This window comes from Danio rerio, chromosome 13 (assembly GCF_052040795.2).
Source record: "Danio rerio strain M-AB ecotype USA chromosome 13, GRCz13ab, whole genome shotgun sequence".
NCBI lineage: Eukaryota > Metazoa > Chordata > Actinopteri > Cypriniformes > Danionidae > Danio > Danio rerio.
The window spans coordinates 51660001-51674679 of NC_141033.1; the positions used below are offsets into that span (position 1 = coordinate 51660001).

At 38.6% G+C, this 14679-nt stretch overlaps 1 protein-coding gene and 1 long non-coding RNA gene across 10 annotated transcripts in view; both read left to right on the forward strand.

The window, feature by feature from the left end:
• Positions 1-14679, forward strand: part of LOC147841212 (uncharacterized) — a 1204737-nt gene that overhangs the window by 484055 nt on the left and 706003 nt on the right. The gene's annotated exons all lie outside the window — the stretch shown is intronic.
• The window catches only part of sipa1l2a (signal-induced proliferation-associated 1like 2, genome duplicate a), a 288056-nt gene that overhangs the window by 113735 nt on the left and 159642 nt on the right, over positions 1-14679 (forward strand). For all 9 annotated transcript variants that reach the window (XR_015506408.1, XM_087279788.1, XM_087279790.1 and 6 more), the window contains exons 3-4: positions 449-1429; positions 3262-3978. Coding sequence is in view for 8 of the 9 variants with exons in the window: in XM_087279788.1 (XP_087135914.1) it covers positions 799-1429; positions 3262-3978 (1348 nt within the window). In the remaining variant the exon portion in view is untranslated. The remainder of the gene's footprint in view (positions 1-448; positions 1430-3261; positions 3979-14679) is intronic.

A 14679-nucleotide genomic window follows, 5' to 3' on the forward strand; every position in this document is an offset into this window, starting at 1 on the left:
TTTTCTTTTTTCCTATGATTACAGACATGTGCAGGAACCAACAACATTAATTACAGCAACCCTAGACCACACAGAACCTAAAGGGTACACTTTCAAATTTGAGTTTATAAAAACAATACAAAAAGTGCCTCTTTTTTTAGGTGTTTATTATAACACAGACAACATATACAGATATTTTAAACACTTTCAATAGAGTTTTATGAAAATTCAAAGGGTTTTCTTTAAAATAATACCAAATTTTTGCATGTACACCCCTGCATGTGGATTTGGGAAGCTTTTAAATTTGGGTAGGCAAAATCCAGGCGGAAATCCCCAAATAGCAGCAGAGTTTTTAAACATCATTTGGGAAATATTTCAGGAGGGCGAACAATTCTGACTTCAACTGCATATCTGCCCCTCTCTGCGTGATGTCTTAATGTGCTTTTGTTTTTCTCCTTGCTCCCGACAGATCGCTCTCCTCCAGCTGTCGTCCTAAATTAGCTGAGCTCAGTGAAAGAAGAGCCGTTTTGGACTGACCCTTTCTGCTCCCTGAAGCTCCAGCCGTCCGTGACACCCAAATGCTGCCTGTCTTTCATCAAACTGCTCACTCCTGAAGGGAAAAAATGGACTTGGAGTAAAAAGAGGGGCCCTGTATGTGGGGCTGACTCCCTTAAGGACAACTAGTTGAGATAGCTGGGTGACCTATGACAATGTAACCGATAAGGGGACTTGAGTTCTTGGTTTCCCATGCAGGATATGAGGTTTTTTGAGCCGTGGGATTCAACCATCAATTGAACCTTCCATTGCTCCTCTAACGTCATGCAGTCATCGGAGGAATTGTTTAGCAGGAAGCTGAAAGCATTGAACGGGAGTATGGGACATCCAGCGGCCAACACGCAGGGCAAACAGGAAGTGGGTGGTAAATCCAACGGGACGCCTGCCATGCCTAAAATGGGGGTGCGAGCTAGGGTGACCGATTGGCCCCCGAAAAAGGAGGGTTGGGGACCCAACTTTGAGGCCTTCCAGAATGGACAGCCTGACCAAAATGTGGAGTTTACAGATTTAAATGAGGAGCACGATACTAAATACTCCCTTAATGACCTTCTAAGTCGGTCCCCTTTAAAGGGGCTTCATCCGATTCGCCAACGGAGTAACAGTGATGTGACTATCAGCGATATTGATGCTGAGGATATAATGGACCAGAACGCTGTCAACCCAAACACTGGCGCCTCATTGCATCGGGAATATGGCAGTACATCCTCTATTGACAGACAGGGACTTGGGAATGATGGATTCTTTACAATGTTACGAGGATATCGTATTGATCATTTGGACCATCGGAGCGCCCCACCGGTTGGTTTTCCAGAACTCCTCCGCTATGATACTGCGCTCTCCCCAAGCCTCCAGACAGCTGCTCAGATATCCCGAGGAGAGATTGTTCACATTTCAGGTAGGCTTATAACAATGATGTATTTTCTTGATTAATTGCTAGATATTTTAACACAGTTTACGGTATTAGTGTCGTCATGATAATGAGATTCGCTACCAATCAGTACTGAAATTTGAAAAAAACATCCATTTCCTGCTAACATCTGCTGTTGAGCACGTTCTTAAACAGCGCTGATTTGCCATTGTGTTCATGTGCTCAACAGAAATGACTGTGATTGGCCGCGAAGGTCATCATTTCACTAAACTCACCGCTGTTTACTGAGTGTAACCACAGATTTAAGTACACTGGAGGGTTTTAAAGCCACTGAAGATCAGCTGGCCTGCAATCTCGATTCGACCCCCTAGACCACAGGTGTCAAACTCAGTTCCAAAAGGGCCGCAGCTCTGCACAGTTTAGTTCCAACCCTAATTAAACACACCTGATCAAACTAATTGAGTCCTTCAGGCTTGTTTGAAACCTACAGGTAAGTGTGTTGGAGCAGGGATGAACTAAACTGTGCAGGGCTTCGGCCCTCCAGGAATTGAGTTTGACACCCCTGCCCTAGACGATCTTAATCCAGCAGTTCTACGATTCTGCTAATCATATTTTCAAGTTCAGGAGAGAAGAAAAGGCGGCTGCACGAGTCTTTTCATTGTTTCACATATATTGCTCAGTGACATTGACACCTCCAAATGATGTTGAATGAGTCACATACTGTATTTATAAGGTATAATTCACCTAAAAATGTCAATTTTGTCTTCATATAATGATGTTTTTGCGGCCGGGAGATCTACTTTAGTGAACAGAACCTGCATATGTTGTGAGTAACAGGTAATACAGTTGTAAATAATATTCAGTTTGTGGCACAGAGTGATCGTTTACGAGCCGCGCACAAAGAATGAACAAGCACATAGCAGTCAAAATGAAACCGAAAGTGTGCACTTCATTTAAATGATCATATCGCATTTTAGAGTTATGATTACCACAAGCATTTGATATGTTTTTTCTTTCATGGCGAACACACAGTTGAGCATGAAAATAAATGTTTACAGTGTCAGTATAACTACTCTAGCCTATATATTGTTGAATATAATCTGATAATGGCAAATGTCTGATTTCACCAGTGAATAAAATTGTCTAATATGACAGATTGCAAGCATAAATCTCAAACATAATAATTCAACATCAGAATTATTATAGGTAGAATAGAATTATTTATAGAAATCAGTAGACCTACACATAATATTATTATCGATGTTGCGCCATATGTTTGTTTTTACCATACCTTTATTTTACATCTACAGAATCGTGAAAAAATCATGATCTTTATTTTAATCCAAAAATATCGCGATTCTCATTTTAGCCAGAATCGTGCAGCTCTACTATATGGTATTATCAAAATATTGACAATAGGCTATTGACCTAAGGATAATTCTGCAGACATTTTTTTTCAGTTTGACAAATATCTGCATATTGGAATGAAGGTTAGTTGTTTTTACTCTGTTTCTTTTCTTAGCCAAAGACATGCAACAAAACAAACACATTATTAGTGCTGTGAGTAAGCGTCATCTATTTTACATAGATATAAAAATAAATTGAATCTATTGCGTGTTTAATGATATGCTGTAATAAATGTAAACTTTTCTTATGATATATGGCATATATATAGACATTACATGAAACATTAGGTCATGAAAATTGACTTAAAAGTCTTGGAAGTAAAAATGTGTATGAACCCTGACGCATGCACTGTATGTATCCTGCGCTCCTGAAAAATACACACCAATTCCTTGTGCGCGAATAATGCGCATTCTGATTCTGATATTGATTTATCGAATATCCTCTAATTTCAGGCTACGACTATGTGGACAGCTCCCTCCTCTATAGTCGAGAAAGAGAAAAGTCCTTTATGCGGCGCCTGAAGTCGGAATCATCCGAGACGTCGCTCTTCAGAAAGTTGAGGACTATAAAGAGCGAGAGCGATGCTTTGAGGCTCTCCACAGAGCAGGAGGACCGCCGACCTCTTAGCTTTCAGAAATGCTTCGCTCATTATGATGTCCAGAGCGTGCTTTTTAACATCAGCGAAGCGGTGGCCAACCGGGTAAGCCTCAGTCAGAGGAAAAACACCACCACTGGAGCTTCTGCAGCATCCCAGTACCAAGTTCCAGGAGCGGGGCAAGTTTGCGGGAATATTACAGCACCTACATCACTGTTTGAATCGCCAATGGGAAGTCGGGAAGATCTCAATCCCAAGGAGAATCTAGATGCGGATGAAGGGGATGGGAAAAGCAATGGATTGGTGCTAAGTTGTCCGCATTTTCGTAATGAAATTGGTGGCGAGGGGGAGAGGAGGATTTCTCTCTCTAGGGCCAATAACACCAGCTACACGGCCGGAGGAGAAAATTGTTCATTCGAGTCTTCATTGAGCTCCCACTGTACCAATGCTGGCGTGTCTGTACTGGAGGTGCCGAGAGAAAGCCAAGCGATCCACCGCGAAAAGGTCAAGCGGTACATCATCGAGCACATCGACCTGGGAGCGTATTATTACCACAAATACTTCTACGGCAGAGGTAAGCCCTTGTCCTTTTGTGTTTGAGTTGAGTCTTGTTTGCTGAAGTTGAAGTGAAATGTGAACTGACCTTTTGGGTTTCGGGGGGGTTTTGGTGGGAGTGATCCATCTGTGTTTATTCCGAAGCAAACGCCTTCTCTTTTTGGTGGATGTAACAAAGCTTGTGCTGGTGTTGGAATTTAAACTTAATGCTGTAATGCAAAATTGTTTTAGTAAGTTAAACTAGTGCTAGGTTGTAGTATTACTGGTTGTATTGCTGATTGTTAATAATAGGCATCAGATTCTGACGGCATGATAACCTCCGATAAAAATATCACGGTTTCACGGTATTGTGATGACTGCTCTAAAATATATTCTTTTAAAATGTCTGGGTGAAAAACAAAAACTTTTTCCATTTAAAAACAGTATATTCTATTTTTTAAAAGATTTATGATATTTTGGAGAAGTAAACTGGTCAGGCTAATAATTTAGATGAATCATTGACTCCTGCAGACTTCATTTGTAATCTGCTTCACACTTTGTATGGAATATACACATTTATGTAATAACCCAAGATTTATTACCTCAGACAAACATAGCGCGTTTAAACACTAAGGGTGTCACGTTCCTCCAAATCCTCGATTCGATTACATTTTCGATTCTAAAGTCATGGCTCGATTAGATTTTTGATTATGAATTAATTAATTAATTAATAACTAATTAATTATTTGTAGCCTACCGTTTAAACTACCTGACCTGCATGGTCTTTGTTTTACCCATAAACAAATCATACAGTAAATGAATAAAGGCAAGGTACACACATAATTACCACCTGTCAATCACTTTTTCTGCGGGACTCGTGAATAGGCAGTGATCTGTGTCGTTATAATGGCGTCGGTAAAAAAGGTGCACAACCAACAGGAACCAGCCAACAGTATCTGAGGTGTTCGCTAAAATGACAAAGTACAAGTGAGTGAAAGATTGAAGCAGTCCTCTGACTGCCTGGACCTGCTGTCTCGAGCGCATGACTGTGTGTGTGTCTGTGTGGTCACGTGATGTGCGTTTTTAGCGATAGTGAGGAAGGAGGGCTGCTCAGAAATGCTACACGCCAGTGTTGATGTTAATCGTTGTTGTTCTAAAATGCCATTTAAAAACAAAGACAGTGTAAACAGGGCCTGAGTGTGTACTTTTCGCGAGCGGATTTGCAACGGGGGCGGGCGGAGGATCGCGATGCCGGTGTTGTCTATCGTACCTAACGAACCCTAATACGTACATAGCAGAGCTTGCGAACTGTGTTTTTTATTTTTGTCGACAACACAAACGTTGTCAACATAACTCACTGGAAATCCAAAATGCTTCCACACCGACGACTTCATTGAAAGAGGAGAGGGTTAAAGTTCTGTCGACGGGTCTCCTGCGTCTGCAGTTCAACAAGCACTTCAACGGGCGTGTTTTTTCCTGCTTGGCAAGCCAAGCTGACGTGACATGGGGGCGTGGCAGCATAGACGATTCTATTTTTTGATTCGATAATCGAAATTGAGCATAAATTTCGATCGATTTCGATTTAAAATCGAAATCGTGACACCCCTATTAAACACTGCAGTGCTTTTTACTTTTCTCCATAAACTTGTAAAGCAATGGTTTTTTGTTCGTCATCCTCTGAGAAAACGATTAAGGGTCGTCTTGTTACGAGAGTTACCAGGGCAGCGCGAGTGCAAAGCACAATGAAAATTGGGAAGGAAACCACACGTTCATGCTTGACACTTCAGGTCAGAATAACAACACACGTATGGCCTGGGCAAGTGAAGGAGAGCAACAATAATAAATGTGTACCTCACAGTACCTTAAAGCTAAAAAGTTAACTTTAAAGATACAAATGTGTATCCCTAAAGGGACTAATAATGTCCAAATGTACACTACAGAGGTGTACAACCTCAATGACAGATTTTGTACCTTCGTTTCTGAAAGTGTATGGTCTAGGAAGAATTCAATAACTGATATCGGGCTATTAGTTGAGTGCTAACCAATAGACAAAACATTCTTTAAAGGGTCACGAAACACCAAAACACATTTTTTGAGCTGTTGACAGTCGTATATGTGTCCCACACTGCTAAAAACACTATTAGGACACCTATATGTCACTAAAAAGTGTAAATTGGTTGTTTTTGCGTTATTTCAAGCAAATTCATACTTCTGGTTTGAAGCGAATTTTTGAAGCTGCGTCACGGTCATGACATAACAGCGTGTATTCCAGCATGCAGACTGGACGCCTGTGCCAGAGTGAGTCTTATTACGTCTCAGAGTGTGCTGCATTAATGCATGAGTAAAGCTTGGTTTAAACCAATCAGCGCCCTCTATTGTGCAACTTCATTAATATTCATTAGTCACAATGTTTAGACGACATAGACGCCACGTTGTGTTGGCAAAACAAGCGTGAAGTGTTGCTTTTATAGTTTGCTGCAGTTAAGTTTTGTTTTCATTTTCTCTCTGTGAGAGCGCAGCTGGAGTCACGCGTGGATTAACAATGTACGCGACGCTCGACAACAATAACTTACGTGTATAAGGAGGAACATTGTTTACCTGAGAGCTGTTCTCATCTGCAAACGCTGAGATCCGGATTCGTTTGTAGTCTCCTCTTAATAAAGATGCGGCTCTAGTTGCTGGTGATTGTCCTGTCTCTACAGATTCGTATCGAACAAACTATTGCACCGAGTGTAAACATGTTAGCACTGCAACCAAACTTTAACCTCGTGTAGGATTTTTACCGCATTTAGTGACCGGAATAACACACGCGGCTTTCTGACACTACCTGCCGTGTGCATCTAAGTTTCTGGGAAATGCGGAGGGTTTTTTTCTCTCATTCGCCGTGCGGTATCAAACATTGCATGAAAAATACACGCTTAGAGCAGTTCCTCGAATCAAATATCTCATTTGTCGCGAGGGGCATGAATGAATTGCCTGAATGAAAGAGCCAAACTGCAGTTAAAGTCCACCATTTAATAATTTGGCAAATAATTCGACTACAGATGTCCATGTAAACACAGTCACTTTCTCCCCTGTGTTTGTGTGTGTTTGTGTGTGTGTGTGTGTGTGTGTTTTGACTCTAAAACTCAGCTCGCCCAAATAGACACTCCCACACCCTTCCACTTTAGTTCCTCCGACACTCCCCCTAAACAGAGCTGGACACGCCCACTTTTCAGACTTTTTCCAAAGTAGAGGTGTGAAAACACCCTGCTGAAACGAGGGGGTTTCATGGCCCTTTAAATTTCAAATTCACATCAAGCTTAAACTCCCTCCTTCTTTAAACTGCATTTAAAATAAATAGTTGAATGCACGAGGCTAATCAGTGTCTTAAATGTAACCCTGTACAGATGAAGACGGCTCCGCTGCACAGAGGAAATTGAGCTCTTCTGCTTGATAGGTCTTTGGCGACGCTGCACGGCGCATGATTATCTATTTCCCAATAGAACGAGCTGGCTAACATGATTTATTGTCATCTGAGCTGGGCTGTAATTGGCTCATTCGCTATGGTTGGAAAGTCTGTGAACGTGCAGGACACAATCGCAGCTTTCACCCACAGACCTCGGCTCATTATTCAGCAGGCAGTCAAAGGAAAGAAAGCCGTTTCTGCATGGCGAGAGGTGGAGCAGCTGTTTTTCCAGAGCTTAGGAACGGGTAACACAATCCTGTCAGGACTATGCAGATGTGCAGACATGCAATAAAAAAAGAGCAGCCGCTGACACCTCAGTCATACGGTTGAAGTCAGAATTACTAGACCTCCTGAATTATTAAGCCAGAGTAAAATGAAGGGATGAATTATTTTCTATAAAGCTGCTGTTTTTTCATACCTATATGGTTATTATAAGAGGCGTGTTTAAGGTATTAAATGCAGCATCCTTCATTTATTCTCTTATGCCTAGTTCAGACTGCGTGATTTTAGCCCCGATTTTGGCTCGCCGACAGGTTTTGAGAAATCGCCGACAAATGCCTGGAATCACAGGCAAATTGCTGCTCGTGCACGTGAGTGACAATCACACAGTATGAACTATCAAAGACGCGATCTGAGAGAATCGCCGATGAGTCGCCGATGCCTGAGATATTTGGCGTGCTGAATATCTGGAGCTGTCGGCGATTCAAATCATGCCGTGTGAATTGAGTTTTGACTGAAAATAACATCAGCGATCGTCTACAGCCAATGAGAGAGCAGCTTTCACTTGTGTGCGTGTGTGTATACCTGCTGCAGGCCAGCGGGAGGCTGGCGGAGAAGTTAAAAGCGCTCTTTTTCGGTTTATTTAGACCCACGAAATAGAGGAAAAACAAGTGGAGGTTTGACAGGACTCAGGAGCAACCGTGTCTGTTTGACGTTTCATACAGAAAGAAATTAGTTTATTATCAACGTTGAGGAGAAATGGCTAATTCCCTTTAAACCCAGGTGAGCAAATATGTACATGTTCTACCCCATTAAAGGCTTCTTTCTCATTATGTAGTTAATAACAAAAGATATACGTTGTGTTTTTGGCTGTGAGACGTAGTTTGGAGAAGTTGTCGGCGATTCTTCCTATAGTAAAGTCATGCAATGTGAAAGTCCCTGTCGCCGATCCATCTTGCAGTGTAAACAAAGCAGCGACAAAACGCTAGACCAGTTAGTCAAGCAGTGTGAAAACATCTCAGACACGACTACTTTCAAAGTCATGCAGTCTGAACTCGGCATTAGGTAAGGCAATATCTTCTATTATGGTTCATACTTTGTGGGAAAATGTGCTTAAACCATTATAAAGCGTGAAGCATTAGAATCAGTACTCTGTATCAGCCGATCACCATGACTAGGAATTAGTAATCAGTATCAGTCTGTTCTGAAGTGAATTTGACACACGAATGAAGCAGGGTTTGATGCGTGAATGTAGCGAGTAAACTCAAATGTTCACGCGGCTCTTTACGAGGGAATAACGCTATTTATCCACACGTTCCCGGTCTGGTGTAAATACAGCATGAGGAAAAAGAAGTATACCAAAGTAAAGGTCAAGTATAAAAGTATACTTTGTTTAGTAAGTATACTAATATCAATGTACTAGTAGTGTACTTGAAATGTTCTTCCAGAAGCCCATTAGATCACACTGCACTGACAAAAGCTGCACACTTTGTGGATAAAAAAGATATAAAATAAATGTTGATTTTTAACTTGTACGGTTGTACAGTTCAAATAATTGTTAAGTTGTTTACTGCTGTCATTAAAAGAAACAAATTAACACCATGACTCTTTGTGTTGGTGTCAGGCTGAACAGCCGCGCCACACCTAGGGGAAACACTGTGTTCTGTAGACCATCAAAAACAAATATTGACCTTAAAATGGGTTCAAAAAAGTAAAAACTGCTTTTATTCTAGCTGAAATAAAACAAAGACTTTCTCCAGAAGAAAAAATATTATAGGAAATACTGTGAAAAATCCCTTACTCTGTTAAACATTATTTGGGATTTTTGACTTCGACTGTACACCGCCGTTGTTGTGCAGTTTAAGCTGAGGAATCATTTCCTTGTTCCATTTCCTGACTTGCAAAGGTGTGTTTTAATGAAGAGTGGTGGGACTGCGGTGTGTGGACATAGTCCCGTCTCGCTCTTCATAGGAGAACAGCTGCACCTCACCATGTCTATTCTCACATGACAAATCACAGGCCACAGACAGCAGAACATTCTTACACCTCAACCCTCGCCACAAGTGTTTCTCCATTCAAAACGTGTAACAAACACCATGCTGTACTGTCTCAGGCCACTAAATCATCGGTGAAGATGGTTTATAATCAGTGGTGTAAAGTGTAAAGGAACAGATTACCAATACCCAAATTACTGTAACAGAACTATTTCCTCAAGTTCTTTTAAAAAAAAGTGTACTTAAGTGCTATATTTGTGTTTTTACTGCACTGCTTTTCTTCAACCTGCCTTCACTACTGCTGCGTCCCGATTCGCATACTTATACTACACCCTAAAAGTATGTGATTTTTTTGTGAAGGAAAAGTATATACTTTTGAGTGTGTTACAGAAGAGTATGCAAGCTTTGGGACGTACTACTTCCTTGTTCACAGATCATCATGTTACTTAATTACGTCCCCTGTCAACCATCTCTCGACACATCCTCCACATTTCTTTCATATTTATTCGCGTACCTTATTGGAAAAGCAGCAGCAGGTTAATCTGCCATTCACGAGTTTTTCATGCAGAGACCAGAACTCCCGGAGGAAACCTACACGAACACTGGGAGAACATACACACTTCACACAGAAATGCCAACTAGTCTTGAACCAGCAACCTTTTTACTGTGAGGCGGCATCGCTACCTATTACGCTATTGGCATGGGCGTAAATCTGATTTAACAGTGGGGGGGGACAATAAATATAAAATTTCTTTCCAGCATTTTTTTGAAGGGGACACAAATAATACAGCCGAATTGTACCAATAAAGATATGTCCCCGCAGTTAAAAATGGTTTTATCATTATTATTATAGCATTGAGACTACGTCATTATGATTATTTTAAAAGTTTTATCAGGTTCAACGACAAAGCAAATGTTTCTCCAAAACTATTTGTATTTATAAAAAAAGGTTAACATTTTAATTTCAAATTAATTGAGTCACTTAAAACAGAATAGAAACTGATTATACAATAATACAGTGGGGTTAGTGTGCACAGTGCTCATTTAGCAAATACACAGCAAAACAATATGCTAATTGTGGTCGTTAATGTTGAGTTAACATTATGCCAAGACGTCACAAATTAAACAATGCATGGGAAACAGCTTTAGCGTTAGCAACAAGCTAACGTTAACTAGATAAGTAATTTCAGTCGTTAATACAGCAGATTCCTGGAAAATTACACCCTTAAACAGCATTTTTGCCGCAACAAATTTCTGAACGAGTCTGTATTAACTACATTGAAGCTAATCGCTTTATTTAAGGTGAATAAATTCCCCTACTTACTAACTGAAATTGTACATTTACTCAGCCGCAGCCGCACACCTGACGTGTGCGTGTGTGAGAAGGTGAGATATGAGAAAAAGCACACAGTGGACTGAACCATTTTGAGAAAAGGGAGGGGTAACTCAACTGTTTCTAAATGCATTTTAAGTGATAAATGTGGTTTTCTTTTTACTTAGACAATTATTTTAGGTATAAATACATTCAGTTTTTTTTTTTTTATAATTTATTTTGTTTAGGGGGGGACAAGCCTCAGATGCGAGGGGACATGTCCCCCCCCCGTCCCCCCCGGGATTTACGCCCCTGGCTATTCGTATAAGTTGCAGACCTCCCAAGTCTCCCGGAAGTTTCTGGAGTGTCCCGCAAATGCATAGAGACTCCCGGATGCCCACAAATGAATGGTAATCTCCCGAAAATCGCGCGTCTTCCGCCCAGTCCTTAAATACGTCGCACACCCCTTTCCACCGCATCCCTCCCAGCTCTTCAGGTACATCGCGCGCAACTCACCCCCACCACTCTTCAGGTACATCGCGCGCACACGGCCCCACTCAGATACGTCGTTCACCATCACTAACCCCCCATCAATTCTGTCTCACCCGGCTGGAAATGACTTTTCCCTACTTGGGATGTCTGAATTTGTATCTTAATTTTAATGTATTTGTTGTTGGTCTGTTATCTACAACTATATAAATGACGATTAATTCATTGCAGAACTTCAAAAGTTAATGTGTTACTTTATATTTAGTTATATTTACTACTTAACTTAATTCATTGCATAGCTAAAATGTAATAAATGATTGCATAATGTCAAACTTTTGCTAATACGACTTAAATGCATAACTTTAAATAAAATTTAATTCTAAGCATAATTATTCAGTGCACAACTTTCAAATGCAATTAAATTCAATGCAAAGTTTGTATGCGTCTTTTAAGAGTACATTTTATTGAAAAACTGAATGAGCCCAACTCTATTGCAAAACTTTACAGTGATTTGATTCAATACAGAACTTTAAAACGAATTCCTCACTTGACATTTGAATAATTTAACATATCATTAAATTTGTTTCAACTTAAACTGCTTGCCTGTTCATAATGAGTTGTTGAAATTAAGTGAACAATTAAATGCATAACTAAAACAAATGCAGAATTTTAATGTGCCAATTTAAATGGAATTAAACTGAATGCATAATTTTTAGTGTATACGTTTAACGCATAACAGCTTAATTTTTAAATGGAAACTTACATTGAATGCACAACTTGGTTTTGTAAAATTCTAATTGAACATCGAATTGATATTGACTGAATCAAATAATTTTTTAAAACCATTTTAGGGTCAATATTATTAGCCCCCTTAAACAAAATTCTTTTTTCGATATTGTTATTTTATACAATGACTTGCCTAACTACCCTAACTAGCCTAATTAAACTAGTTAAGCCTTTATATCTCACTTTAAGCTGAATATTAGTATCTTGAAACAGGCCATTACATTACAAACCACAGGAGAGGGACAATTCTCCAGCAGGATAGCGCTCCTCATACTTCAGCCTCCACATCAAAGCTCCTGAAAGCAAAGAAGGTCAAGCTGCTCCAGGATTGGCCAGCCCAGTCACCAGACATGAACATTATAGATGAAGGAGGAGACATTGAAGATTGATCCAAAGAGTCTTGATGAACTCTGGGAGTCCTGCAGGAACGCTTTCTTCTTCATTCCAGATGACTTTATTAATCAGTGATTTGAGTCATGTCAGAGATGTATGGATGCAGTCCTCCAAGCTCATGATGGAGTCAGACACAATATTCATTCTGTCTCCACTGCAGCACGGATTTGATAAATTGTAATTGCACATCAAAGTGATTTTGACTGAATCAAGGCATAACCCAGAATGAAATTGAATGCAATATTTGCTGCAAAAGCAGGTTTTATTTTGACAGTCTGACTTTCTAGACTTCAGACTAAAAGTCAGAGTCCATTTAACCTTTGCTAGATGGTCATCACCCCATCATCATCTCTACGGGGACCTGGAAAGGACAGACCTGTCAACACGTCTCCCTCCAGAGCCACTATCCTCCTTCACACCTCACTTTTCCATGATGCTTTTATCACCCAGGGAGTAGCATTGATTCCATTAACTCAGCATTTCCTTCCCTCTTCGTGACAAAGATGCTGCAAAAACTGGGAGCAGGCAAGATGTGACATGTCTGCTTAAAGTCTGCAGCACTGTTGCACGAATGCATGGGGGCTAATAATTCTTCAATTACAGTTCTAAGGCAGTTATGACGCCTTTAACCGTCATCTTAAACATGTTTAATATTTTGATAAAAAAAACATACAATTGAATACCTTTCTTTCTTTCTTTCTTTCTTTCTTTCTTTCTTTCTTTCTTTCTTTCTTTCTTTCTTTCTTTCTTTCTTTCTTTCTTTCTTTCTTTCTTTCTTTTACGTATTTACTTATTTACTTATTTTATTTATTCACTTATTTACCTACTTGTTTTATTTATTTACTCATTTTATTTACTTTTATTTACTTATTTATTTTTACTTACCTTCTTATTTACTTTATTTATTGATTTGTTTGTTTACTTATTTATTGACTTATTTTATTTATTTATTTATTTATTATAGATTTTCTTTCTCAAATATTTCCCAAATGATGTTGAACAGATTCACGAATTTTTCACAGTGTGTCTGATAGTATTTTTTCTTCTGGAGAAAGTCTTATTTGTTTTATTTCAGCTAGAATAAAAACAGTTTTTAATATTTTTAAAATCATTTTAAGGTCAGTATTATTAGCCCCCTTAAGCAGTATTTGTTTTTCCGATTGTCTACTGAACAAACACAATGTTTTATACAATGTATATGTTATACAATGACTTGCCTAATTACCCTAACCTAACCTAGTTAAGCTTTTAAATGTCACTTTAGGCTAAATGCTAGTATCTTAAACATATCTAGTCAAATGTAATGTGCTGTCATCATGGTTTCCTCGAAAATGGTGTTGAATATCGAAAGTTTTCAAGGTATTGTATCAAAGTAAGAAAATCCAGTATTGTATTATGACACTAATGACTCTGTGACTGTAGAGTACATGGACATTTGAGTTTTTAAAAAAGTTTATTACATTCGTAAATAAAATGAGTTTCTAAATGAATTTGGGACCAGTGATTTTAATTTTTTGATATATAATTTTTTTCTTTCTTTCTTTCTTTCTTTCTTTCTTTCTTTCTTTCTTTCTTTCTTTCTTTCTTTCTTTCTTTCTTTCTTTCTTTCTTTCTTTCTTTCTTTCTTTCTTTCTTTCTTTCTTTCTTTCTTTCACATATTAACTTATTTGCCTACTTGTTTTATTTATTTACAAATTTTTTTACTTATTTTATTTACTTTTTTATTTTTTCTTACCTTCTTATTTACTTTATTTATTGATTTGTTTGTTAATTATTTATTGACTTATTTATTTACTTATTTACTTATTTTATGTTTATTTATCTACTAATTTATTTACTTGCTTGTTTACTTATTTAATTATTTATTTACTTACCTATTTTTATTTCTTTATTTACTTATTTACCTACTTATTTGCTACTTATTTTTTATTTACTTATTTATGTTTTTACTTACCTTCTTATTTACTTATTTATTTTTTTGTTTGTTTACTTATTTAATTATTTGCTTAATTAATTACTTATTTACTAATGTATTTACTTATTTTCTTATGTACCTACATATTTTATTTATTTATTTGCTCGTTTGTTTGTTTGTTTACT